At 46.3% G+C, this 24,091-nt stretch overlaps 7 protein-coding genes and 1 pseudogene across 7 annotated transcripts; 3 read left to right on the forward strand and 5 right to left on the reverse strand.

Annotated features, from left to right (window-relative positions):
* Positions 1-1,720: 1,720 nt before the first annotated feature.
* LOC5579411 (histone H1) lies at positions 1,721-3,320 on the reverse strand. Its single transcript, XM_021855447.1, has one exon. The coding sequence runs from the start codon at positions 2,547-2,549 to the stop codon at positions 1,869-1,871; it is 681 nt and encodes a 226-aa protein (XP_021711139.1). The 5' UTR covers positions 2,550-3,320; the 3' UTR covers positions 1,721-1,868.
* Positions 3,321-4,623: 1,303 nt separating this feature from the next.
* Positions 4,624-5,191, reverse strand: LOC110679765 (histone H2B). Its single transcript, XM_021855495.1, has one exon. It carries the CDS (start codon positions 5,048-5,050, stop codon positions 4,676-4,678), a length of 375 nt encoding a protein of 124 aa, XP_021711187.1. The 5' UTR covers positions 5,051-5,191; the 3' UTR covers positions 4,624-4,675.
* A 4,362-nt stretch (positions 5,192-9,553) lies between these two features.
* LOC110679751 (histone H4) lies at positions 9,554-9,983 on the forward strand. The gene has a single exon (XM_021855481.1). The coding sequence runs from the start codon at positions 9,625-9,627 to the stop codon at positions 9,934-9,936; it is 312 nt and encodes a 103-aa protein (XP_021711173.1). The 5' UTR covers positions 9,554-9,624; the 3' UTR covers positions 9,937-9,983.
* A 4,590-nt stretch (positions 9,984-14,573) lies between these two features.
* LOC110679722 (histone H1-like) lies at positions 14,574-16,814 on the reverse strand. Its single transcript, XM_021855449.1, has one exon. It carries the CDS (start codon positions 15,400-15,402, stop codon positions 14,722-14,724), a length of 681 nt encoding a protein of 226 aa, XP_021711141.1. The 5' UTR covers positions 15,403-16,814; the 3' UTR covers positions 14,574-14,721.
* Positions 16,815-17,709: 895 nt separating this feature from the next.
* On the reverse strand, positions 17,710-18,177 carry LOC110679792 (histone H2B-like). Its single transcript, XM_021855523.1, is given in 3 exon segments — positions 17,710-17,895; positions 17,897-17,971; positions 17,973-18,177. Coding segments are annotated over 3 exon segments (375 nt in total). The 5' UTR covers positions 18,144-18,177; the 3' UTR covers positions 17,710-17,766.
* Positions 18,178-19,833: 1,656 nt separating this feature from the next.
* LOC110679789 lies at positions 19,834-20,346 on the forward strand (annotated as a pseudogene).
* Positions 20,347-21,194: 848 nt separating this feature from the next.
* Positions 21,195-21,748, reverse strand: LOC110679735 (histone H3). Its single transcript, XM_021855464.1, has one exon. The coding sequence runs from the start codon at positions 21,657-21,659 to the stop codon at positions 21,249-21,251; it is 411 nt and encodes a 136-aa protein (XP_021711156.1). The 5' UTR covers positions 21,660-21,748; the 3' UTR covers positions 21,195-21,248.
* Positions 21,749-21,826: 78 nt separating this feature from the next.
* On the forward strand, positions 21,827-22,277 carry LOC110679804 (histone H4). Its single transcript, XM_021855535.1, has one exon. The coding sequence runs from the start codon at positions 21,925-21,927 to the stop codon at positions 22,234-22,236; it is 312 nt and encodes a 103-aa protein (XP_021711227.1). The 5' UTR covers positions 21,827-21,924; the 3' UTR covers positions 22,237-22,277.
* The last annotated feature ends 1,814 nt before the right edge of the window (positions 22,278-24,091 follow it).

A 24,091-nucleotide genomic window follows, 5' to 3' on the forward strand; every position in this document is an offset into this window, starting at 1 on the left:
ACTTGAAGAGCATAATGTTGATAAATAGCAGTTAAGGCCTTCCTTAGTGTAGTGGTAAAGTCGGTCCCAACAAGCCATGTGAGCAAAATGGTCACATAAAAAATAAAGTGAGAAGCCGGCCAAGAAAAATGAGAAGAAGAAGAGGCATTCGCAAAACCCCATGTGCGAAATAAATCAAAAGAATGAGCACAAAAAATTTTGATAATGAAGACGCGTTCACTCCAACGGAAATGCTCCACGTGTAGTAACAGCGGCGGAAGTAATTTACCGGTTTCAATTTGAGTGACAGGAGCTCAGGGCCAAATTTTCGAGCCGCAAATTTTTCTCGGTGCACGCAAGCAAATGGCGGCGGTGCTCACTCTCTTTCTCTCGTACCCAAACTGCGATGGGGATGTGAGGCGTTCGATTCGCCAATCACGCTTAAAATCAGTTACACGCAGTGGGGAAATTATTCCTCTGGAAGTTGGCGATCGAAGTCCCGTTATGTGCAGTTCAGAATCAATCGAAAGGCACGATGATGACTGATTCTGAATCTTGCTTCGGTACCTACGAAATTGTGCGGCAAGCACAAACTGTATTAATTTGCTCTCATCTTTGGAATAGTGGAACAGCATTGGATTACGAAAATCAAACATACTGAGCAAGGTCGACCCATTGGCCCCGAAAGATTGAGATTTTCAGAAGCCAATCCCTGGGCTTAGTATATTTTACTGCCAATTAATTTAATTTGCAACATCCACAAGAGTAATTTGATTATTCCGCAAGGAAAATAGTGGCAGTTCGCTCATACTGGATCAGCTGTCAAGATTACTTTGGTAATTAGCAGCAAACTGTACTTGACCGCTCTACTTGGGATGTCGATACTCAGCCTGCCCAGTAGGTCCGGTACGTACGGACCTGTGAACTAGACTATCGAAATGCATACATTTTGCATTTTGACATACGAACGCTTTATGTTTCGTTTTAGCATCAACTCACATCCAGGCGTCGGTAGGCGCGTGGTGTACGCACAGACCTAACGATCGCAAGGTCCTTGGTTCGATTCCAGGTTGCTGCGAGAAACATTTTTTGTTGCCAATGTTTGGCTTTCATAAGGCAAAGCTATGAATTTCAACCCGATTTATTGTGGCGAATTTTCATAAGTGCATCCAATGTATTTCGATAGTCCATTTGCCTGAGTGTATTGAAAACGCACGGGCCTATCGATCGCAAGGTCCTTGGTTCGATTCCAGGTTGCCGCGAAAACATGTTTTGGTTTCACAAGGCAACGCTACGAATCTCAACCCGATTTAAATAAGGCTCCCCCAAAACTACGCGACGTTTTACGGCGACAGCGACACGATTTCGTTGTCGTGTCGCTGCAAGCACTCTTCTATGGAACCATCTTGACTGACACGACGCGAATCGCTGCGAAATCGCGTCGCTGTGGCTTATCAAACAGTGCATCAGCGAAATCGCGACGTTTTTTTTTTTTTTTTTTTTTTTTTGTCGCTGTCGCCGTAAAAAGTCGCTTAGATCTGGGGGAGCCTTTAAGTCGACAGACGTCTTCAAATCCTTGAATCATTCGAGTGTATCAAAAGCTGTTCCTCTAGTGGAGGTTTGCTTTGGGTACGGATGCACCGCTACAGTGAGTGCCAGCCAGTGCTGCATGATTGGCCAATTTTATTGATTTGCGAAAGGGTTCGGGAAGAATTCGCCATTCAGTGGCAAAGTGCACGTAACTTTTCGGGGGGATTTATTTCCCTCTGTGAGAGGAATGGAATATCATTGACTGTGCAACTCTTTGTTCTAAACTTGGATGGTAGTCCTGAAAAGGACTGATTGGATGTTAGATACTGTTTTACAACAGTACGGTTGCTGTCCCAAATTTACTTCTTGGCAGCGGTCTTCTTCGCGGCAGCTTTCTTGGCTGGGGCAGCCTTCTTCGGTTTTGGGGTCTTGGGCTTCTTGGCGGCGGTCTTGGAAGGTTTGGTGGCCTTCTGCTTCGGAGCAGCAGCCTTCTTCACACCACCGGCCTTTTTGGCAGCCTTGGCACCAGCAGCTTTGGCTTTCTTGGCTGCAGCCGGCTTCTTGGCTTTCTTCTCGCCGGCTGGCTTCTTGGCCTTCTTCTCCCCAGCTGGTTTCTTGGTGGCCTTCTTCTTCTCTCCGGTAGCCTTCTTGGCCTTCTTCTCGCCGGCCTTCTTCGGTTTCTTCTCACTGGCGGCCTTCTTAGCTTCAGCCTTCAGCTTGAACGAACCGGAAGCGCCGGTGCCCTTGGTTTGGACGAACTTGCCCTTCTCGACGCCATTCTTCAAGGCCTTCTTGAGGAATGGGGCAAGCTTGGCGACATCGCATTTGTAGTTGGCGGCGATGTACTTCTTGATGGCCTGCAGGGACGATCCGTTGCGTTCCTTCAAGGTTTTGATGGCAGCAACAACCATGTCGTTGACTGGGGGGTGGGTCGACGGCTTCTTCGGCTTGCCCTGTCCCTTGGGGGCCCTTGGCTTCTTGGTCTTGGCTGGCGAGGCAGCCGGGGCTGCGGCAGCGGCTTCAGTGGCAACTTCAGACATCTCGATAGGTAGCTAGAGTAACACTCACACGATGGCGATAGTAAACGAATGAATGACGGAAATTCTGGCAACAGTGCGGTGTTCGATTTCGTCGTCTGTGTTAGGGATGCAGACATGGTCGTCCACTGGATGACTGTTCGCGAAATATTGTACATATTTTTGGTAACACCTTTTTAAAACGCATTTTTCCGGTAATCGCACTAAGTATTTGCCTGTCTAGTATGTCCGTTTGGTGAGTGCATGAGTCTCGCTAGCAGCCCGTCATCGCCACATCGGGCCGGTTTCGCGAGAAGCACCGCTGAGACATGTCTTTACAGCACCCGTGCGCCATATGGTGTGGCTTTGCTCGATAAAACAATCAATAGTAACTATTGAAACAATACCACCCTGCACGGCGGTGGTGAATTTGGCAACATGAATGGTTGCTCTTTGCGGTGACATGCGGGTATAGCCAGTATGCCGGTGTCTAATGGCCCCTAATGAGCCTCAAACAAAGTCATTCCCAGTGCCGACGAGCGATGTTACGCGTTTGGTTTTAGTAAACTTTGAACAATGTTAATTTGATGTTTTTCATCAAACATACCGAAAACTTGGGCTCGACTATGACGTCAGTCACACGAGTTTGTGCCATTTTGTCCGGAAAACAATGTCACCAAACACTAATCACCTTCCACCTGTGCACTGTTGGTTGGTCGAATGTGTGCAAATTGCTGGCATTTGCCTCAGCCATCGGCGGCAACTGCATTGGAAAAGGACAGTGCACGTGCTACTATGGATCTAGTTTACTTCAAGAAGCATGCAAGCAAAGCAAGCAACCCTCCCTGCGGTGGAATCTGCAAATGAGCTAGTGCGAAATCTGCCCGAATAGGCATCGGTTTTGCTAGCTGCAGTTGCATCGAATGAACATTCCATACAATCTCTTCTGGCGGCAGTAGTACCGGACATGTCGCGCTGAATTCGCGACAAATTGTTCTCGGAAGTCCCTAACATGCCCCACGGCACGTGTTCCCGGTGTAGAAACTGCACCCTACACTCCCCCGATCGAGATATATTTTTGTGTGCAGTGCCCTCAGGGGCTGTTCAACGAGTCTGTCCGTGCTAGTACTGAGCAACACCCGAGCCAGGAAGCCGAATGGCAACCACACAACGTGTCATGTCACCATCATTCGCAAATTTCATAACGCCAACAATGACCATTTGCAACGCGCCCACCACCCATTGTGTATAAGAATGTTTTCCCAATTTCGTTTGACCCGTTACATCTCGAAGACACACCACCCACCCATGAACTATGTGAATGGGCCCCATCAATGGGAACTGATTGATGGCATTATCGAGATTATCCGATCGATAACATTTGCATCAACTGTTGTTCGATAAACGTTATTATGATAGCCTGAACTGCTGGGATGCTCTTACGAGCTCGTTTGTAATGGGACGCTAGAAAACATAATGAGCTTCTTTCCAATACGTTGAGAAGAAGAACGAACGAACCACGAAACTTGTCATCATGCCTGCCTAGCTAGCTAGTCCTATGATGTCAAAATTGTCTAAACTACTAACATGCAGCACAACCGATAGCAAAAATGAAGTTGTTAAGGTGCAACATGGCAATCAGCATAAATATTGAACTTTAAACGTTCTGCTAGTGAATGAAGTGTGGTTAAGGTACAACATGGCTGGCACAACATTTTTTTGCAATCAGCAGAAATGTTGAACGTACGAAGTGGATCTTCTTGTTTTAAATTCAAACTGATGGAAAAACTTAGATCTAGGGTTTTTTTGTGAACAGATTTTTCCCTATACTGCTTAACAATTAAATTCCTATTATTTATTACGCAGCTGGAAGGTGATCCAAATCTCTGCAACTGTAATCGTTATAATTAATCAATACTGAAACTGATAACATCGAATAAATAAAATGAATTGAATAAATTCAAACTGATAAGAGAGGGGGGTGTTGTAACGTATTATGTCACCGCCGTGACACTACCTCAGTCGGTTCAATAGTGTGATAAAACAGTCTAGTGTCAGATTTTCAAAATCAACTCTTTTTCGGGATTGAAATAGTGGCCCTGAAAAGGGCCTTTTGGTTTGGTGTGATTGAACGCAGTGTCGGTCGTCATTTACTTGGAGCTGGTGTATTTGGTGACGGCCTTGGTGCCTTCCGAAACGGCGTGCTTGGCCAACTCTCCCGGGAGCAGAAGCCGGACGGCGGTTTGGATTTCGCGGGATGTGATCGTCGAACGCTTGTTGTAGTGGGCCAGGCGGGAGGCTTCGGCGGCAATACGCTCAAAGATGTCGTTGACGAAGCTGTTCATGATGCTCATGGCTTTCGACGAAACGCCAGTGTCGGGGTGAACTTGCTTCAACACCTTGTAGATGTAGATGGCGTAGCTTTCCTTCCTGCGCTGCTTCTTCTTCTTCTTATCGCCCTTGACAATGTTCTTCTGGGCCTTGCCGGATTTCTTCGCGGCCTTTCCGCTGGTTTTCGGTGCCATCGTGCTGCTAACGTTGTTTTAGATTCCAAACGAAAACTGAAACTGATGCCCGACCGAACCAGTCGGTTCTCTTTTATACCCGTAGAATGGTGAGCGCTGTTCCGCCCCTTCGCTTCGTTTGCTACTTCATCCATTTCGTTCGTACCATCCTAGTATGAGTGCAGCGCAGGGCTACGTATGTATAAAAGATACCCTCATCCGCGAAATTACCATTCAGTATCCGATAGCGGACAAGTACGGACGTGCGTATACTTATAAAAGCGAGATAGCGAGTAAAGTGTGTGAGAAGAGTTGGAGAAACTTTCCCCTGGTCCCGCGATGGGTGACACAGCGGCTGGCGTAGCCGCGAGTGGAATTTCGAGTCGGTCCGCGAGTGGCAGTGAAATGCGTTGTAAGGGAAGTGAGAAGCGTCCCGCGAGTGGCAACACGAGCGACACAGTGGCTCCGAAAAAGTTCGCGAACAACATGTTCTCGGTGTTGACGGACGGCGATGCCGGCAATTCCCCGGTGGCGGTCAAGAAGAGGAAACCGAAGCAGCAGTGCGTCGCAACGGAACCAGAGCGGAAGTGCAAGTGTCCGCCAATTTTTGTGAAGGGAGATCCACCGAACCTGCGTGCCTCAATTCGCGACTGCATCAGAAACGGGTACTTTCGTGGCTCGTTTCGCCTGTGCAGTGAGGGTGTCAAGCTCATGCTCGAGTCGAAGGAGTCTTTCGACAACGCGAAGGACTTCCTCACCAAGCGGAAGTGGGAGTTCTTCACCCACGATATGCCTGGTACCAAGCCCTTGAAGGTACTGCTACGAGGACTCGACGACATGGCGGTGGACGAACTCGTTGAGGAACTGGAATTCCACGACCTGAAGCCGGTAAAGGTGGACAAGATTGCGCGTCACGATAGGACCCGCAAATACCGTGACCAGCTCTATCTGGTACACTTGGAGCACGGTTCCACTACACTCAAGGACCTGCGAGCAATCAAGATCATCAACAGTACCGTGGTCGAATGGCAAAAGTACAAACCAGTGCACCGTGAGGTAACCCAATGCATGAACTGCTTGCGCTTCGGCCACGGTACCAGAAATTGCTCAATGGCCTCCCGTTGCTCGACGTGTGGTGGAAACCATCAGAATGAAGCCTGCGACCAAATGGAAGAATCCCAACCCAAGTGTGCGAATTGTGGCGAGAAGCACCGGGCAACCGACAAGAACTGCCCGAAGCGTGCTGAATTCCTGGTGATTCGGCAACGGGCCTCCACCAAAAACCAACCGAGGAAAACAGTGGCACCTCCGCCGCTAACCAGTGCTCATTTTCCCCAAATCCCGAAGCCTCAGCGATCAATTCCGGTGCTTCCACCGCTTCAACCACAACAACGACTGGTCGCGGCTGCAGCATCCGTCCCAAGCAAGGCCCAGTGCTCCCAGGACCCGCCCATCAACCAATGGCATCAACCTCCCCCTGGTTTTCGTCGTCAGGACAACGCACCTCTCCCCCCTGAGGATGCTGCCCCCCTCTACTCATCGGAGCAACTCGCACCGATATTCAGCGATCTTGTGGCTCGCCTGCGAAGCTGCAAATCCCGGTTCGACCAGATCTACACTCTGGGCCTTTTCGTCATTGAAAATGGCTACTAGGATAAAACTGGTCAACTGGAATGCTTGTTCACTACCGAACAAAATAATCGAGCTGCGCAGCTTCCTTGAGGAAAAGGAGGTTGACGTGGCGCTTATTACGGAGACCAACCTCAAGCCCGAGGTAAGTGTGTTCGTTCCGGGTTTCCGCATCATTCGACTAGATCGGACGAACTCCAGGGGGGGTGGAGTTGCCATCGCTGTGCGTCGAAACATTAACTGTCGCCTGCTGCCGAGTCTCCAGCTCAAGGTAATCGAAGCCGTTGGAGTGGAAATCTCCACCTCCGTCGGCGACATAACCCTGATTGTGGCATACTGCCCCGCACAAGCCACGGCGGAATCAGCAAAAACCCTCCGAAGAGACATCATCAAGCTAACTCGGCGGCAGGGACAGTACATTATCGCCGGCGACCTCAATGCCAAACATCAAGCTTGGGGCAACACTCGGCGGAATCGAAACGGCACCATCTGGGGCAACGACCTGGAAGAAGGCCACTACAGCATCCTGAGTCCGGACAGTCCCACCCGGTTGACCCGGTCCGGGGCTCACGCGACATTGGATCTGTACATCTCCAATATGACCAACATCACCCAGCCGGTTACGCTCCAGGAACTCAGCTCGGACCACTTCCCGGTGGTGGCGGAAGTTGACTCCTCGGCCCACCGACACCAACTCACCCGACGCAATTACCACCGAGTCGACTGGGATCGATTCAAGCAGTGCGTTGACGACAGCGTAAACTACCTGGTGCGTCCCGAGTCTGCAGATGACATCGACCAGCAGCTACGATCCATGGAGGAAGCGATCGCCCAGGCAAGGGAACGGTGTGTTCCAACAGCACGGCAGGTAAGCAATACTCTAACCATAGATGGGCTCACTAAAAATCTTATCAGGCTTCGAAACACTACGCGCAGGCAGTATCAGAGAACTGGTCTGCCTGCGTTAAAAACCGATGTTAATCGAATGACTAAAATCATCCAGTCCAGAATGTTGGACCTCAGAAACAGCGAGTTTTCGAATAAGATCCGCTCTCTCCCAGACTGCGCTAAGCCGTTCTGGAAACTAACCAAAATACTAAAAACCAAGCCAAGACCCATTCCGCCGCTGACTCCACTCGGCAACGACAGCAATGTAGATCGTTTGATAACTCCTGATGAGAAGGCAGCTGAGATAGGTCGGCACTTCATCAGCTCTCATAATCTTGGGCTTAATCTTGTAAGTCCGCATGAAGCTGCTGTTGCTCAGCATGCTAACAACCTTCATCTGATCCCCAATGACTTCTCGGAGGAATTGGAGATCACAGCTGATGAATTGTCGACCTATATCAAAACCGCCAAGAACATGAAGGCCCCAGGTTTCGACAACATCCTCAACTTAGAACTCAAGAACTTGAGTACACAGTTTTACCAACATCTGGCACTGATTTTCAATCAGTGCCTCCGACTTAGCTACTTCCCCTCCATGTGGAAGTCAGCTAAAGTTATACCCATCCGGAAACCTGGGAAAGATCCTTCCTCTCCAAAAAGTTATCGTCCCATCAGCCTTCTCTCGGGGTTATCAAAACTCTTTGAAAAATCAATCTACCGTCGGCTTTTATCATCTGCCGAAGAAAATAACATCTTACCCGAGGAACAGTTTGGTTTCCGACGCGGACGATCCACCGTGCACCAACTGACCCGAGTAGCTAACGTCCTCAGACGGAACAAGTCTTTATCCAAATCATCTGCTATGGCGTTGCTCGATGTTGAAAAAGCATTCGACAACGTCTGGCATGATGGCCTGGTGTACAAGCTGCACCAATACAATCTTCCCAGCTTCTTGGTGAAAATAATTCAGAACTATCTGACAAACAGGACATTCCAGGTCTCAATTAATGGAGTCAACGCTTCACCTCAAGAAATCCCTGCTGGTGTTCCACAGGGAAGCATACTTGGACCACTGCTGTTCAACCTCTTCACCTCCGATATCCCTCCACTACCAGAAGGCGGAACCTTATCGCTGTTCGCCGACGACACGTCAGTCGTCTATAGTGGCAGGGTTACCCGAACGTTGACATCCAAACTCCAACGAGGCCTGAATGTTCTAACCAACTACCTCACCAGCTGGAAGATCTGTGTAAACGCAGCGAAGACCCAGGTCATCCTATTCCCATATTCAAAATCCCCCAGACTTGTTCCGGCTGAGGACTGTAAAATCATCCTCAATGGGTCAGTAGCGGAATGGTCTGACGAGGCAGAATATCTTGGCTTGACACTAGACAGCAAGCTTATCTTCAGACAACAGATTGACAAAACTGTTACGAAATGCAACGTCCTACTGCGATGTTTGTACCCTCTGATAAACAGGAAATCAACTCTGTCCTTGAAGAATAAGCTTGCTGTCTACAAGCAAATCATCCGTCCAGTAATTGAGTACGGCATGCCAGTCTGGGAGAGTTGCGCAAAATCTCACCATCAAAAGCTTCAGCGAACACAAAACAAGTTCCTTCGCATGATCTTGAACACTCCATCAAGAACTCGAACATCTGAGGTCCACCGTCTGGCTGACGTCCAAACACTAAGTGATCGCTTCGGTGAGTCCATCAATAGGTTCAGAGCTTCCTGCCGTGCATCTGGCCAGCCGGCCATCAGGGACTTATTCCCCAACCCCTAGAATATTAAATTTAGTAAAAGTAGTTAGGTAGAATATTAAAATTAACAAATTCAAAGATACCAGTGCTCTGAAGAGCCATGTTGAAAAATTAGGATTATAATCAATTTGAAAAAACAAATGTAAACCATTGACCAGAGAAGAAGAGATGAAGTACCCCAAGGTAAAACCACTCAAAATGTAGAAGTATTGTAACAATCAAAGAATTATAAATAAAATGAATTTAACGTGTAACGTGGCGCAGCCATCAGTTCCAGTACTACCGTCGTCGAACACAGAACCAAATTCATCCAAAATGACCGGCCGTGGCAAGGGAGGCAAAGGACTCGGAAAAGGAGGCGCCAAGCGTCATCGCAAGGTTTTGCGTGATAACATCCAGGGTATCACCAAGCCCGCAATCCGTCGTCTGGCTCGTCGTGGAGGAGTCAAGCGTATCTCCGGACTTATCTACGAGGAAACTCGTGGTGTGTTGAAGGTGTTCCTGGAAAACGTCATCCGTGATGCCGTTACCTACACTGAACACGCCAAGCGTAAAACCGTTACCGCTATGGATGTTGTCTACGCTCTGAAGCGTCAGGGACGCACCCTGTACGGTTTCGGAGGTTAAATCGCATTCCAAAGTTTCGCTCTTCAAACGGCCCTTTTCAGGGCCACCAAACACACTCATCAAAGAGTTGATATGACAAATGTTCACACACACTAAAAGCAAGGGTAATCTAATGGGACAAGCACTACACGCTTTTGCAGTCCGGCGGTGGCGTGGCTTGGGGAGAAAATTCTCGTCTCCGATTGGAAGACACCATAAAATGCCAATATATATATATCGTCCCCTTAATGCTACAACTAGATAACTCGAAAATCAAAATTTTGAGATGTGCAACTTTGAAAGTATGACCGTTTAACAAGGTGATGGTTAATCGCAGAGATTATGATTGAAAAATAATCTTTAACTTGTGTATTTTGAATCACACGCTTAAGACCTGTGGATATTTTGCAGATCTAATTAAGAAAAATGTTTTGACATATTGAAGTCAAAAATTTCGAATTTCGAGTTATCTAGTTGTAGCATCAAGGGGACGATATATATACATACATAGTCTAGTCTAGTCAGCACTGTCATTTCCCGGGGTGGCACACTACTGTTGTTACTTACTTGTTGTGCTTCGGTTTCGGTTCGAAAACAACAACCGCTATGATGCCACGCCGGTGAAATCCAGTGCGTGCATCTTTCCATACCAATCTCACGTGCATGCATCTCAACTCCGGACTTCAGTGTAAGGTACGGAACGCTCGTCGTACCACTCCCTATTTCACCCTCATCAAATTCCATTAGGATTGCGTTAGGAACTTCTTAGTTTGCCTCGCTCGGTTCCACAATGCGATGGACGAACAAATATTTCATCATGTTCCACACTGTGCCTTATGAGAAATGTCCCATAATGTCCCGCTCACTGGATGCGGTTGCAATCAATATTTACAAGCACTGGAATTGTGTTCGCGCACCCGAAACGAAACGAATCACCGAACCGGGAGAAAGACGGGAATTTGAGAAGGTCACCGGGAAAATCGTTTTGAACGAACATTTTCAAGCTTCGAAGCTTTCATTGAAATGCATTGAAAGTGGATGATGAAATGTCTACCGTAAAATGGGGTGTTTTCAAGCAACTTCTAGTATGTCAATAATTAAACAAAGGACAGCCCTACTACAGTAAGGACCCGATTTTGTCAGCCCCTCGATGAATTTCAAATTTCGACATGGTTACATGGACTTTTAAAGAGGGTACGTGGTAAAGCATGACGATACCAATTTTTTGACAAATCTAAAATTGGCTGACAAAATCGGGTCAGTACTGTATTCTCTCGTCGCGTGCCAAACACAATGCTGAGGATCCTATGACAGATTTCTGAGATAATCATGAAAATGTGTGATTTTTGACGTAACTGCAAAACAGGGTTGTAAAGGAATTTGACTTTCGCAAATGAAACCATATTATGCCAACAACAAAACATAATCTTTTTGATCAATAACTTTGATGCTTTCATTCATTTTCATAAGTTATGCTCAACCTTAATCAGATAATACATCAATATTATCGAACTTGGAACTCCTGCAAACGCAAACCGTTTTCTTTTAACTGCTAGATCTTTCATAGTTATTAATCTGGAAACTGTCAATACTTCGTAAAATTGTCTTGAATTGTTTTTGATACTTGAATGCAACAGGATCATAACCTATATACAGTTAACTCTCCCTAACTCGATATTGAAATTGGCTTGAATTGGTTTTGATACTTAAATGCAACAGGATCATAACCTATATATTTGCATTTGCTTCTTTGAATGATTGTTCTTCTTCGTCTTCGAAAATAGCCCCTATTTGTTTTGCTGGTCTGCTCGATAGGTAGACAGTTTGACAGTTCGATAGGTAGATTTGGTTTCACTCTTCGCGCAACTCGGGTGCCTCTGAGAAATAAAAAAAAAAAATTCCCATTTTTTCAGGGCTAGACATTTTAGTAATATTCAGTAACAAACAAAATAGTCCCCTTAACCTTTACAATGCAGTTTTACTTCACGGAACAAGCCTAAAGTATAATGGAATATATATCGGCATAAATCGAACGAGTTTTGTAACTTGGAAAAAGTAGAAAAGATAATCCCCTAACACCCCGCTAACTTTCAAAAAGAGACTTTTTCCATAAGAAATATTAAAAGGCGAAATCTAGATAACATTTTCAAAAGCTTTTGTCTGCGTTGTGATCTCAATTAAATATACTTATGTTCTGGGTTACCCACATATTTTTGTTAATATTGTTTCATTGTTTTGTAGTTGAATCTTTTTTGCCAATAAAATTCTTTCAAAAATGGTTTGAATCGTTTTCAATATCTAGACTCCACAATACCTAATATTAATAGATATCCCCGATCACATAATGCAGCTCACAATCCTCCGAACAAAGCAAGCATTTCAGATGACTGATATATCGACTTCCGACGTTTTTGTGACTTTTCAAACTTGATGGAGAAGTTCAATCCCTTAAAACCCCACGAGTCCTTAACACCCCATTTTACGGTACTAACTTCTTAAAAAGGTTTCACTTTTCTCAATAATTAGCAATGTAGTACAATGTTTGTTTGATTTTTTGAGCTTGGCTCTAACTTTTCGACTCAAGAGTTTGAAAGAAAAGTTTACTAGCCTAAAATAATCTTGCCGAAAGTTTTTGCACTCAAACATATTGGATACAAAAAAAAAAAAAAATCCTAAGTTGTTGAATATCCATACCACAATAAATCCAGATTTCCTTGGGAACAGCATTTTAAGAGTTTCTAATCTCTCATTAGTTAACTAATCGATTACAAATTGAATAGGTAAGGTAGATGCTGCTACATGTGTGGGTTTGTTTTATTTTTTTAATTCACCCTAGATTTAATTACTTTAGAGAAACATCAATTTAATGAAACACTGATTTATTTTGGCATCTGGAGTTTTTGTCGGCCAAATTATCTGAAACTCGGCAGTAAGACGCACTTGAAGAGCATAATGTTGATAAATAGCAGTTAAGGCCTTCCTTAGTGTAGTGGTAAAGTCGGTCCCAACAAGCCATGTGAGCAAAATGGTCACATAAAAAATAAAGTGAGAAGCCGGCCAAGAAAAATGAGAAGAAGAAGAGGCATTCGCAAAACCCCATGTGCGAAATAAATCAAAAGAATGAGCACAAAAAATTTTGATAATGAAGACGCGTTCACTCCAACGGAAATGCTCCACGTGTAGTAACAGCGGCGGAAGTAATTTACCGGTTTCAATTTGAGTGTCAGGAGCTCAGGGCCAAATTTTCGAGCCGCAAATTTTTCTCGGTGCACGCAAGCAAATGGCGGCGGTGCTCACTCTCTTTCTCTCGTACCCAAACTGCGATGGGGATGTGAGGCGTTCGATTCGCCAATCACGCTTAAAATCAGTTACACGCAGTGGGGAAATTATTCCTCTGGAAGTTGGCGATCGAAGTCCCGTTATGTGCAGTTCAGAATCAATCGAAAGGCACGATGATGACTGATTCTGAATCTTGCTTCGGTACCTACGAAATTGTGCGGCAAGCACAAACTGTATTAATTTGCTCTCATCTTTGGAATAGTGGAACAGCATTGGATTACGAAAATCAAACATACTGAGCAAGGTCGACCCATTGGCCCCGAAAGATTGAGATTTTCAGAAGCCAATCCCTGGGCTTAGTATATTTTACTGCCAATTAATTTAATTTGCAACATCCACAAGAGTAATTTGATTATTCCGCAAGGAAAATAGTGGCAGTTCGCTCATACTGGATCAGCTGTCAAGATTACTTTGGTAATTAGCAGCAAACTGTACTTGACCGCTCTACTTGGGATGTCGATACTCAGCCTGCCCAGTAGGTCCGGTACGTACGGACCTGTGAACTAGACTATCGAAATGCATACATTTTGCATTTTGACATACGAACGCTTTATGTTTCGTTTTAGCATCAACTCACATCCAGGCGTCGGTAGGCGCGTGGTGTACGCACAGACCTAACGATCGCAAGGTCCTTGGTTCGATTCCAGGTTGCTGCGAGAAACATTTTTTGTTGCCAATGTTTGGCTTTCATAAGGCAAAGCTATGAATTTCAACCCGATTTATTGTGGCGAATTTTCATAAGTGCATCCAATGTATTTCGATAGTCCATTTGCCTGAGTGTATTGAAAACGCACGGGCCTATCGATCGCAAGGTCCTTGGTTCGATTCCAGGTTGCCGCGAAAACATGTTTTGGTTTCACAAGGCAACGCTACGAATCTCAACCCGATTTAAATAAGGCTCCCCCAAAACTACGCGACGTTTTACGGCGACAGCGACACGATTTCGTTGTCGTGTCGCTGCAAGCACTCTTCTATGGAACCATCTTGACTGACACGACGCGAATCGCTGCGAAATCGCGTCGCTGTGGCTTATCAAACAGTGCATCAGCGAAATCGCGACGTTTTTTTTTTTTTTTTTTTTTTTTTGTCGCTGTCGCCGTAAAAAGTCGCTTAGATCTGGGGGAGCCTTTAAGTCGACAGACGTCTTCAAATCCTTGAATCATTCGAGTGTATCAAAAGCTGTTCCTCTAGTGGAGGTTTGCTTTGGGTACGGATGCACCGCTACAGTGAGTGCCAGCCAGTGCTGCATGATTGGCCAATTTTATTGATTTGCGAAAGGGTTCGGGAAGAATTCGCCATTCAGTGGCAAAGTGCACGTAACTTTTCGGGGGGATTTATTTCCCTCTGTGAGAGGAATGGAATATCATTGACTGTGCAACTCTTTGTTCTAAACTTGGATGGTAGTCCTGAAAAGGACTGATTGGATGTTAGATACTGTTTTACAACAGTACGGTTGCTGTCCCAAATTTACTTCTTGGCAGCGGTCTTCTTCGCGGCAGCTTTCTTGGCTGGGGCAGCCTTCTTCGGTTTTGGGGTCTTGGGCTTCTTGGCGGCGGTCTTGGAAGGTTTGGTGGCCTTCTGCTTCGGAGCAGCAGCCTTCTTCACACCACCGGCCTTTTTGGCAGCCTTGGCACCAGCAGCTTTGGCTTTCTTGGCTGCAGCCGGCTTCTTGGCTTTCTTCTCGCCGGCTGGCTTCTTGGCCTTCTTCTCCCCAGCTGGTTTCTTGGTGGCCTTCTTCTTCTCTCCGGTAGCCTTCTTGGCCTTCTTCTCGCCGGCCTTCTTCGGTTTCTTCTCACTGGCGGCCTTCTTAGCTTCAGCCTTCAGCTTGAACGAACCGGAAGCGCCGGTGCCCTTGGTTTGGACGAACTTGCCCTTCTCGACGCCATTCTTCAAGGCCTTCTTGAGGAATGGGGCAAGCTTGGCGACATCGCATTTGTAGTTGGCGGCGATGTACTTCTTGATGGCCTGCAGGGACGATCCGTTGCGTTCCTTCAAGGTTTTGATGGCAGCAACAACCATGTCGTTGACTGGGGGGTGGGTCGACGGCTTCTTCGGCTTGCCCTGTCCCTTGGGGGCCCTTGGCTTCTTGGTCTTGGCTGGCGAGGCAGCCGGGGCTGCGGCAGCGGCTTCAGTGGCAACTTCAGACATCTCGATAGGTAGCTAGAGTAACACTCACACGATGGCGATAGTAAACGAATGAATGACGGAAATTCTGGCAACAGTGCGGTGTTCGATTTCGTCGTCTGTGTTAGGGATGCAGACATGGTCGTCCACTGGATGACTGTTCGCGAAATATTGTACATATTTTTGGTAACACCTTTTTAAAACGCATTTTTCCGGTAATCGCACTAAGTATTTGCCTGTCTAGTATGTCCGTTTGGTGAGTGCATGAGTCTCGCTAGCAGCCCGTCATCGCCACATCGGGCCGGTTTCGCGAGAAGCACCGCTGAGACATGTCTTTACAGCACCCGTGCGCCATATGGTGTGGCTTTGCTCGATAAAACAATCAATAGTAACTATTGAAACAATACCACCCTGCACGGCGGTGGTGAATTTGGCAACATGAATGGTTGCTCTTTGCGGTGACATGCGGGTATAGCCAGTATGCCGGTGTCTAATGGCCCCTAATGAGCCTCAAACAAAGTCATTCCCAGTGCCGACGAGCGATGTTACGCGTTTGGTTTTAGTAAACTTTGAACAATGTTAATTTGATGTTTTTCATCAAACATACCGAAAACTTGGGCTCGACTATGACGTCAGTCACACGAGTTTGTGCCATTTTGTCCGGAAAACAATGTCACCAAACACTAATCACCTTCCACCTGTGCACTGTTGGTTGGTCGAATGTGTGCAAATTGCTGGCATTTGCCTCAGCCATCGGCGGCAACTGCATTGGAAAAGGACAGTGCACGTGCTACTATGGATCTAGTTTATCTGAGAATGTTTTACTTCAAGAAGCAAGCAAGCAAAGCAAGCACCCTCCCTGCGGTGGAATCTGCAAATGAGCTAGTGCGAAATCTGCCCGAATAGGCATCGGTTTTGCTAGCTGCAGTTGCATCGAATGAACATTCCATACAATCTCTTCTGGCGGCAGTAGTACCGGACATGTCGCGCTGAATTCGCGACAAATTGTTCTCGGAAGTCCCTAACATGCCCCACGGCACGTGTTCCCGGTGTAGAAACTGCACCCTACACTCCCCCGATCGAGATATATTTTTGTGTACAGTGCCCTCAGGGGCTGTTCAACGTGTCTGTCCGTGCTAGTACTGAGCAACACCCGAGCCAGGAAGCCGAATGGCAACCACACAACGTGTCATGTCACCATCATTCGCAAATTTCATAACGCCAACAATGACCATTTGCAACGCGCCCACCACCCATTGTTTCGTTTGACCCGTTACATCTCGAAGACACACCACCCACCCATGAGCTATGTGAATGGGCCCCATCAATGGGAACTGATTGATGGCATTATCGAGCTTATCCGATCGATAACATTTGCATCAACTCGTCCCCTTAATGCTACAACTAGATAACTCGAAAATCAAAATTTTGAGATGTGCAACTTTGAAAGTATGACCGTTTAACAAGGTGATGGTTAATCGCAGAGATTATGATTGAAAAATAATCTTTAACTTGTGTATTTTGAATCACACGCTTAAGACCTGTGGATATTTTGCAGATCTAATTAAGAAAAATGTTTTGACATATTGAAGTCAAAAATTTCAAATTTCGAGTTATCTAGTTGTAGCATCAAGGGGACGAACTGTTGTTCGATAAACGTTATTATGATAGCCTGAACTGCTGGGATGCTCTTACGAGATCGTTTGTAATGGGACGCTAGAAAACATAATGAGCTTCTTTCCAATACGTTGAGAAGAAACTTGTCATCATGCCTGCCTAGCTAGCTAGTCCTATGATGTCAAAATTGTCTAAACTACTAACATGCAGCACAACCGATAGCAAAAATGAAGTTGTTAAGGTGCAACATGGCAATCAGCATAAATATTGAACTTTAAACGTTCTGCTAGTGAATGAAGTGTGGTTAAGGTACAACATGGCTGGCACAACATTTTTTTTTTTGCAATCAGCAGAAATGTTGAACGTACGAAGTGGATCTTCTTGTTTTAAATTCAAACTGATGGAAAAACTTAGATCTAGGGTTTTTTTGTGAACAGATTTTTCCCTATACTGCTTAACAATTAAATTCCTATTATTTATTACGCAGCTGAATGGGGATCCAAATCTCTGCAACTGTAATCGTTATAATTAATCAATACTGAAACTGATAACATCGAATAAATAAAATGAATTGAATAAATTCAAACTGATAAGAGAGGGGGGTGTTGTCACGTATGAAGTCACCGCCGTGGCACTACCTCAGTCGGTTCAATAGTGTGATAAAACAGTCTAGTGTCAGATTTTCAAAATCAACTCTTTTTCGGGATTGAAATAGTGGCCCTGAAAAGGGCCTTTTGGTTTGGTGTGATTGAACGCAGTGTCGGTCGTCATTTACTTGGAGCTGGTGTATTTGGTGACGGCCTTGGTGCCTTCCGAAACGGCGTGCTTGGCCAACTCTCCCGGGAGCAGAAGCCGGACGGCGGTTTGGATTTCGCGGGATGTGATCGTCGAACGCTTGTTTGTAGTGGGCCAGGCGGGAGGCTTCGGCGGCAATACGCTCAAAGATGTCGTTGACGAAGCTGTTCATGATGCTCATTGGCTTTCGACGAAACGCCAGTGTCGGGGTGAACTTGCTTCAACACCTTGTAGATGTAGATGGCGTAGCTTTCCTTCCTGCGCTGCTTCTTCTTCTTCTTATCGCCCTTGACAATGTTCTTCTGGGCCTTGCCGGATTTCTTCGCGGCCTTTCCGCTGGTTTTCGGTGCCATCGTGCTGCTAACGTTGTTTTAGATTCCAACGAAAACTGAAACTGATGCCCGACCGTTCGCCCTTGTTTGGCGTTCAGTGTTGGGGTTTAGAATTATTAAATATAACCTACCTAACTTAACCTAATAACCGACAATGCTGTGTCAGTAGTTATATCGACCAGAAACTCTCTAGAAGCCGTTTTCGATTACGAAAAGACCCAGAGCGTAAATCTGGTCGATACGTGTTTTGCAGCTTCGTAGTCGAGCTACAAGTTCCTTGTAGATTGGAACTAGCTGATCCGAGGTGTAGGGAGGAAGGGCATCTTCAGCTGGAAGGGCTTCTCCTTGCTGCTTCCGGAAACCGGGAGGATGAATGGAAGGCCACTGACTTCTGGGTAGTTCAGCAGTTGATGGTTGATTGCCCGCCGCCAGTTGCGGGAAGTTCACTTCGTTGAGCGCTGGAGGTCGCGTTCTGTTTGGTTGGTTATTCACTGCAGCCTTCTTCCGGATTGCAATGAATTCATGTCGTTTCGGGCAGTTCTTGGAGGTTGCCCAGTGTTTATCCCCACAGTTCACGCACTTGGGGTCAGCCTCCTCCATTGCGTCGCACATGTCGGAGGGATGTTTATCGCCGCACTTCTTGCACCGAGGCGCCATGTGGCAGTTCTTTGTACCATGGCCGAAATTGAAGCAATTCATGCACTGCGTAACATCGCGATGCGCCGGCCTGTATCGCTCCCACTTGACCATCGTGTCGTTGACGGTTCGGATGGATTTCAGGTCCTTGACGGAGATGGATCCACGCTCAAGATGGATCAGGTATAGCTGATCCCGGTATTTTCTTGATTGATCGTGACGAACAATTTTGAAAATGTTGCCGATCTTGAGATGACGGCCTTCAAGTTCAGCGGTAAGTTCCTTAACATCCATGTTGTCAAGGCCTCTTAGAACCACCTTCATTGGTTTGGTGGTAGGATCATCGTGGGTAAAGTACTCGTACTTCCTCTCGTCAAGAAAGCCGAGCACCATCTGGTAGTGGGATTTCTCGTCGGTGATTATCTTCACGCCATCTGTGCACAGCCGGAATGTGCATCTTAGTCCCCGGGCAATGCACTTTCGTAGCGACGAACGCATTCCGGGTGGGTCTCCTTTGACGAATATTGGCGGACACTTCTCCTTCCGCTCTGGTGGTGGCACTGCATTTTGAGGTGCGGTTTTCTCCTTCCTCTCCTTGCTCTTTGCACCAAGGGGTTTTTGGTTGGCCGGTGGACTACCGGTTTCGCCATCCTTCAATCGATTGAAGATGTTGCTTTCAAGGAGATTTTTCTCCTGATTTTGCTGCCGGTCGTTCACCAGCACGCCTCCAATTGCTTCGTCCAGTGTAGGACCGATCGGGTGACTAATCGGTGGTTTCTTTGCAACGTTCCTCCGCGGGGAGGGATTGCGTCGCTTCGTATTGGCATTGGTTTGCTTCTCCAATGCACCGGTTCTGCTTTCCTCACTTTCGGTCAACCTTTTCAGCACCTTGAGCGCAGCCAGGGTAGTTGGATTGTCTCCCATATTGGGGACGCGAGATCGACCAGTCGGTTCTCTTTATACCCGTAGAATGGTGAGCGCTGTTCCGCCCCTTCGCTTCGTTTGCTACTTCATCCATTTCGTTCGTACCATCCTAGTATGAGTGCAGCGCAGGGCTACGGCATGTATAAAAGATACCCTCATCCGGTGAAATCACCATCAGTACCGCTTACGTACGCTTCGTGAACGTTTGTTTCTCAAGTCCACTCAAACTCAACCACAAAATGTCTGGCCGCGGCAAAGGAGGCAAAGTTAAGGGAAAGGCAAAGTCCCGTTCCAACCGCGCTGGATTGCAGTTCCAGTCGGTCGTATTCACCGTCTGCTCCGGAAGGGCAACTATGCCGAGCGTGTCGGTGCCGGCGCTCCAGTCTACTTGGCTGCCGTTATGGAATATCTGGCCGCTGAAGTGCTCGAATTGGCAGGAAACGCTGCCCGTGACAACAAGAAGACCAGAATCATTCCCCGTCATCTGCAGTTGGCCATCCGCAACGACGAAGAATTGAACAAGCTGCTGTCCGGTGTTACCATCGCCCAAGGTGGTGTTCTGCCCAACATTCAGGCTGTCTTGCTGCCGAAGAAAACCGAGAAGAAGGCATAAGTTACTACACTGCGTGCATCAAACCAAAAACCGTCCTTTTCAGGACGACAATATCCAGTCCACCGCTAGAGAGTTGTTGTTGAAATATTGCAGATTTATCTAATTTAGCCACAGAGAGGATCGATGAAGAGATATCGGCCATATTATGACCATTTCTGAATCAATTCCTAGATTCCGCGGGGGGAAACGTTTGGGCTTCTTAAATGTTCTGTTCGGGATACCTCGAACTTTCGATTTTTGGAGTTCAATTTGCCGAAACAGAAACATAAAACATTGAAACAGCCAGCCCTGCGTGAGCTGTTCCTGAAGAGAGAGGAGGGTAAACTGTTCATCCAGTTCCTGCCCCATTTTCTACTATCTACTGCTTGACAGTAGAAGAGTTGATGAAGCAGGTAGTATTTAAAAACTTATATTATTTATTCGAGGAAAGGCTATATCAGGAGCTCCTAATATTGAGGGAATCAATCAATTTCCAAACCCCACAATTATAACTATCATAGGGGTGTGATTCAAAGTAAACAAGCCAAAGATTACGTTTCAATCATACGGTCAAACTTTCAATGTTGGATGTTCGAGTTGTCTAGTTTGTAGCAACAAGGGGAGGCGAGCTGGGAAAGCTTCTGAATCCGGAAAAGAGCATAAGAAGAAGGGGAAACATACGGCCGGTACCAGAGAATGAAGTCCGCGCTGGAGATGCACATTCAAAAGTGTGTGCAAAGCGAAGCATGAAGGGACAACTCGAGTTGTCGGTTGGTTGACGTACCTCCCCTCATCAGTGTTGAGAGTATGATCGTTCGGTGGTCAAGGGGCTTTAGGAAGTAGTTCCCCCAGGGGAACAAACAGTTTTAGGTACACTGAAGGGAAAATTGCTCACACAACTCTTTTAGGGAATGCTCTAGTGGCCCTGAAAAGGGCCGTTTTGTTGAGAATGGCAACTATAATGCAGACCGAATTTAAGCGCGTTCTCCACGGATACGGCGAGCCAGCTGGATGTCCTTGGGCATAATGGTGACACGCTTGGCGTGGATGGCGCAAAGGTTGGTATCTTCGAAAAGACCGACCAGATAGGCCTCGCTCGCTTCCTGCAGGGCCATGACAGCCGAGCTCTGGAAGCGCAGATCGGTCTTGAAGTCCTGGGCGATCTCACGAACCAGACGCTGGAATGGCAGCTTGCGGATCAGCAGCTCAGTCGACTTTTGGTAGCGACGGATTTCACGCAGAGCAACGGTTCCTGGCCGATAACGGTGAGGCTTCTTGACACCTCCGGTGGCTGGGGCGCTCTTGCGAGCGGCTTTGGTAGCCAGCTGCTTGCGAGGAGCTTTTCCTCCAGTAGACTTACGAGCAGTCTGCTTGGTACGGGCCATTGTGTTAGATGATGATTAATTTGCTTTCAATCCAAACGGATCAGTTGAAACGCAGCGACAGAATGAGGGTCAAAAAACCAGGCAGTCCTCTTTTATATGCTCATATCGATGCAGGCAACCAATCGGAAGCCACGGAAGAATAGAACAAGCAAGAGAGGAAAGAAGAACTCAACCCTCGAGTGGGTATAAAAGTGGCCGCTAGTGTTTGGCGCAGCCATCAGTTCCAGTACTACCGTCGTCGAACACAGAACCAAATTCATCCAAAATGACCGGCCGTGGCAAGGGAGGCAAAGGACTCGGAAAAGGAGGCGCCAAGCGTCATCGCAAGGTTTTGCGTGATAACATCCAGGGTATCACCAAGCCCGCAATCCGTCGTCTGGCTCGTCGTGGAGGAGTCAAGCGTATCTCCGGACTTATCTACGAGGAAACTCGTGGTGTGTTGAAGGTGTTCCTGGAAAACGTCATCCGTGATGCCGTTACCTACACTGAACACGCCAAGCGTAAAACCGTTACCGCTATGGATGTTGTCTACGCTCTGAAGCGTCAGGGACGCACCCTGTACGGTTTCGGAGGTTAAATCGCATTCCAAAGTTTCGCTCTTCAAACGGCCCTTTTCAGGGCCACCAAACACACTCATCAAAGAGTTGATATGACAAATGTTCACACACACTAAAAGCAAGGGTAATCTAATGGGACAAGCACTACACGCTTTTGCAGTCCGGCGGTGGCGTGGCTTGGGGAGAAAATTCTCGTCTCCGATTGGAAGACACCATAAAATGCCAATATATATATATCGTCCCCTTAATGCTACAACTAGATAACTCGAAAATCAAAATTTTGAGATGTGCAACTTTGAAAGTATGACCGTTTAACAAGGTGATGGTTAATCGCAGAGATTATGATTGAAAAATAATCTTTAACTTGTGTATTTTGAATCACACGCTTAAGACCTGTGGATATTTTGCAGATCTAATTAAGAAAAATGTTTTGACATATTGAAGTCAAAAATTTCGAATTTCGAGTTATCTAGTTGTAGCATCAAGGGGACGATATATATACATACATAGTCTAGTCTAGTCAGCACTGTCATTTCCCGGGGTGGCACACTACTGTTGTTACTTACTTGTTGTGCTTCGGTTTCGGTTCGAAAACAACAACCGCTATGATGCCACGCCGGTGAAATCCAGTGCGTGCATCTTTCCATACCAATCTCACGTGCATGCATCTCAACTCCGGACTTCAGTGTAAGGTACGGAACGCTCGTCGTACCACTCCCTATTTCACCCTCATCAAATTCCATTAGGATTGCGTTAGGAACTTCTTAGTTTGCCTCGCTCGGTTCCACAATGCGATGGACGAACAAATATTTCATCATGTTCCACACTGTGCCTTATGAGAAATGTCCCATAATGTCCCGCTCACTGGATGCGGTTGCAATCAATATTTACAAGCACTGGAATTGTGTTCGCGCACCCGAAACGAAACGAATCACCGAACCGGGAGAAAGACGGGAATTTGAGAAGGTCACCGGGAAAATCGTTTTGAACGAACATTTTCAAGCTTCGAAGCTTTCATTGAAATGCATTGAAAGTGGATGATGAAATGTCTACCGTAAAATGGGGTGTTTTCAAGCAACTTCTAGTATGTCAATAATTAAACAAAGGACAGCCCTACTACAGTAAGGACCCGATTTTGTCAGCCCCTCGATGAATTTCAAATTTCGACATGGTTACATGGACTTTTAAAGAGGGTACGTGGTAAAGCATGACGATACCAATTTTTTGACAAATCTAAAATTGGCTGACAAAATCGGGTCAGTACTGTATTCTCTCGTCGCGTGCCAAACACAATGCTGAGGATCCTATGACAGATTTCTGAGATAATCATGAAAATGTGTGATTTTTGACGTAACTGCAAAACAGGGTTGTAAAGGAATTTGACTTTCGCAAATGAAACCATATTATGCCAACAACAAAACATAATCTTTTTGATCAATAACTTTGATGCTTTCATTCATTTTCATAAGTTATGCTCAACCTTAATCAGATAATACATCAATATTATCGAACTTGGAACTCCTGCAAACGCAAACCGTTTTCTTTTAACTGCTAGATCTTTCATAGTTATTAATCTGGAAACTGTCAATACTTCGTAAAATTGTCTTGAATTGTTTTTGATACTTGAATGCAACAGGATCATAACCTATATACAGTTAACTCTCCCTAACTCGATATTGAAATTGGCTTGAATTGGTTTTGATACTTAAATGCAACAGGATCATAACCTATATATTTGCATTTGCTTCTTTGAATGATTGTTCTTCTTCGTCTTCGAAAATAGCCCCTATTTGTTTTGCTGGTCTGCTCGATAGGTAGACAGTTTGACAGTTCGATAGGTAGATTTGGTTTCACTCTTCGCGCAACTCGGGTGCC

The sequence above is a fragment of the Aedes aegypti genome, chromosome 3 (genome assembly GCF_002204515.2).
Source record: "Aedes aegypti strain LVP_AGWG chromosome 3, AaegL5.0 Primary Assembly, whole genome shotgun sequence".
In the NCBI taxonomy this organism is placed as follows: Eukaryota; Metazoa; Arthropoda; class Insecta; order Diptera; family Culicidae; genus Aedes; species Aedes aegypti.

Coding starts and splice junctions, on each gene's coding strand:
- LOC110679722 (XM_021855449.1), bottom strand. CDS start 15,402: ATGTCTGAAGTTGCCACTGAAGCCGCTGCCGCAGCCCCGGCTGCCTCG.
- LOC110679735 (XM_021855464.1), bottom strand. CDS start 21,659: ATGGCCCGTACCAAGCAGACTGCTCGTAAGTCTACTGGAGGAAAAGCT.
- LOC110679765 (XM_021855495.1), bottom strand. CDS start 5,050: ATGGCACCGAAAACCAGCGGAAAGGCCGCGAAGAAATCCGGCAAGGCC.
- LOC5579411 (XM_021855447.1), bottom strand. CDS start 2,549: ATGTCTGAAGTTGCCACTGAAGCCGCTGCCGCAGCCCCGGCTGCCTCG.
- LOC110679751 (XM_021855481.1), top strand. CDS start 9,625: ATGACCGGCCGTGGCAAGGGAGGCAAAGGACTCGGAAAAGGAGGCGCC.
- LOC110679804 (XM_021855535.1), top strand. CDS start 21,925: ATGACCGGCCGTGGCAAGGGAGGCAAAGGACTCGGAAAAGGAGGCGCC.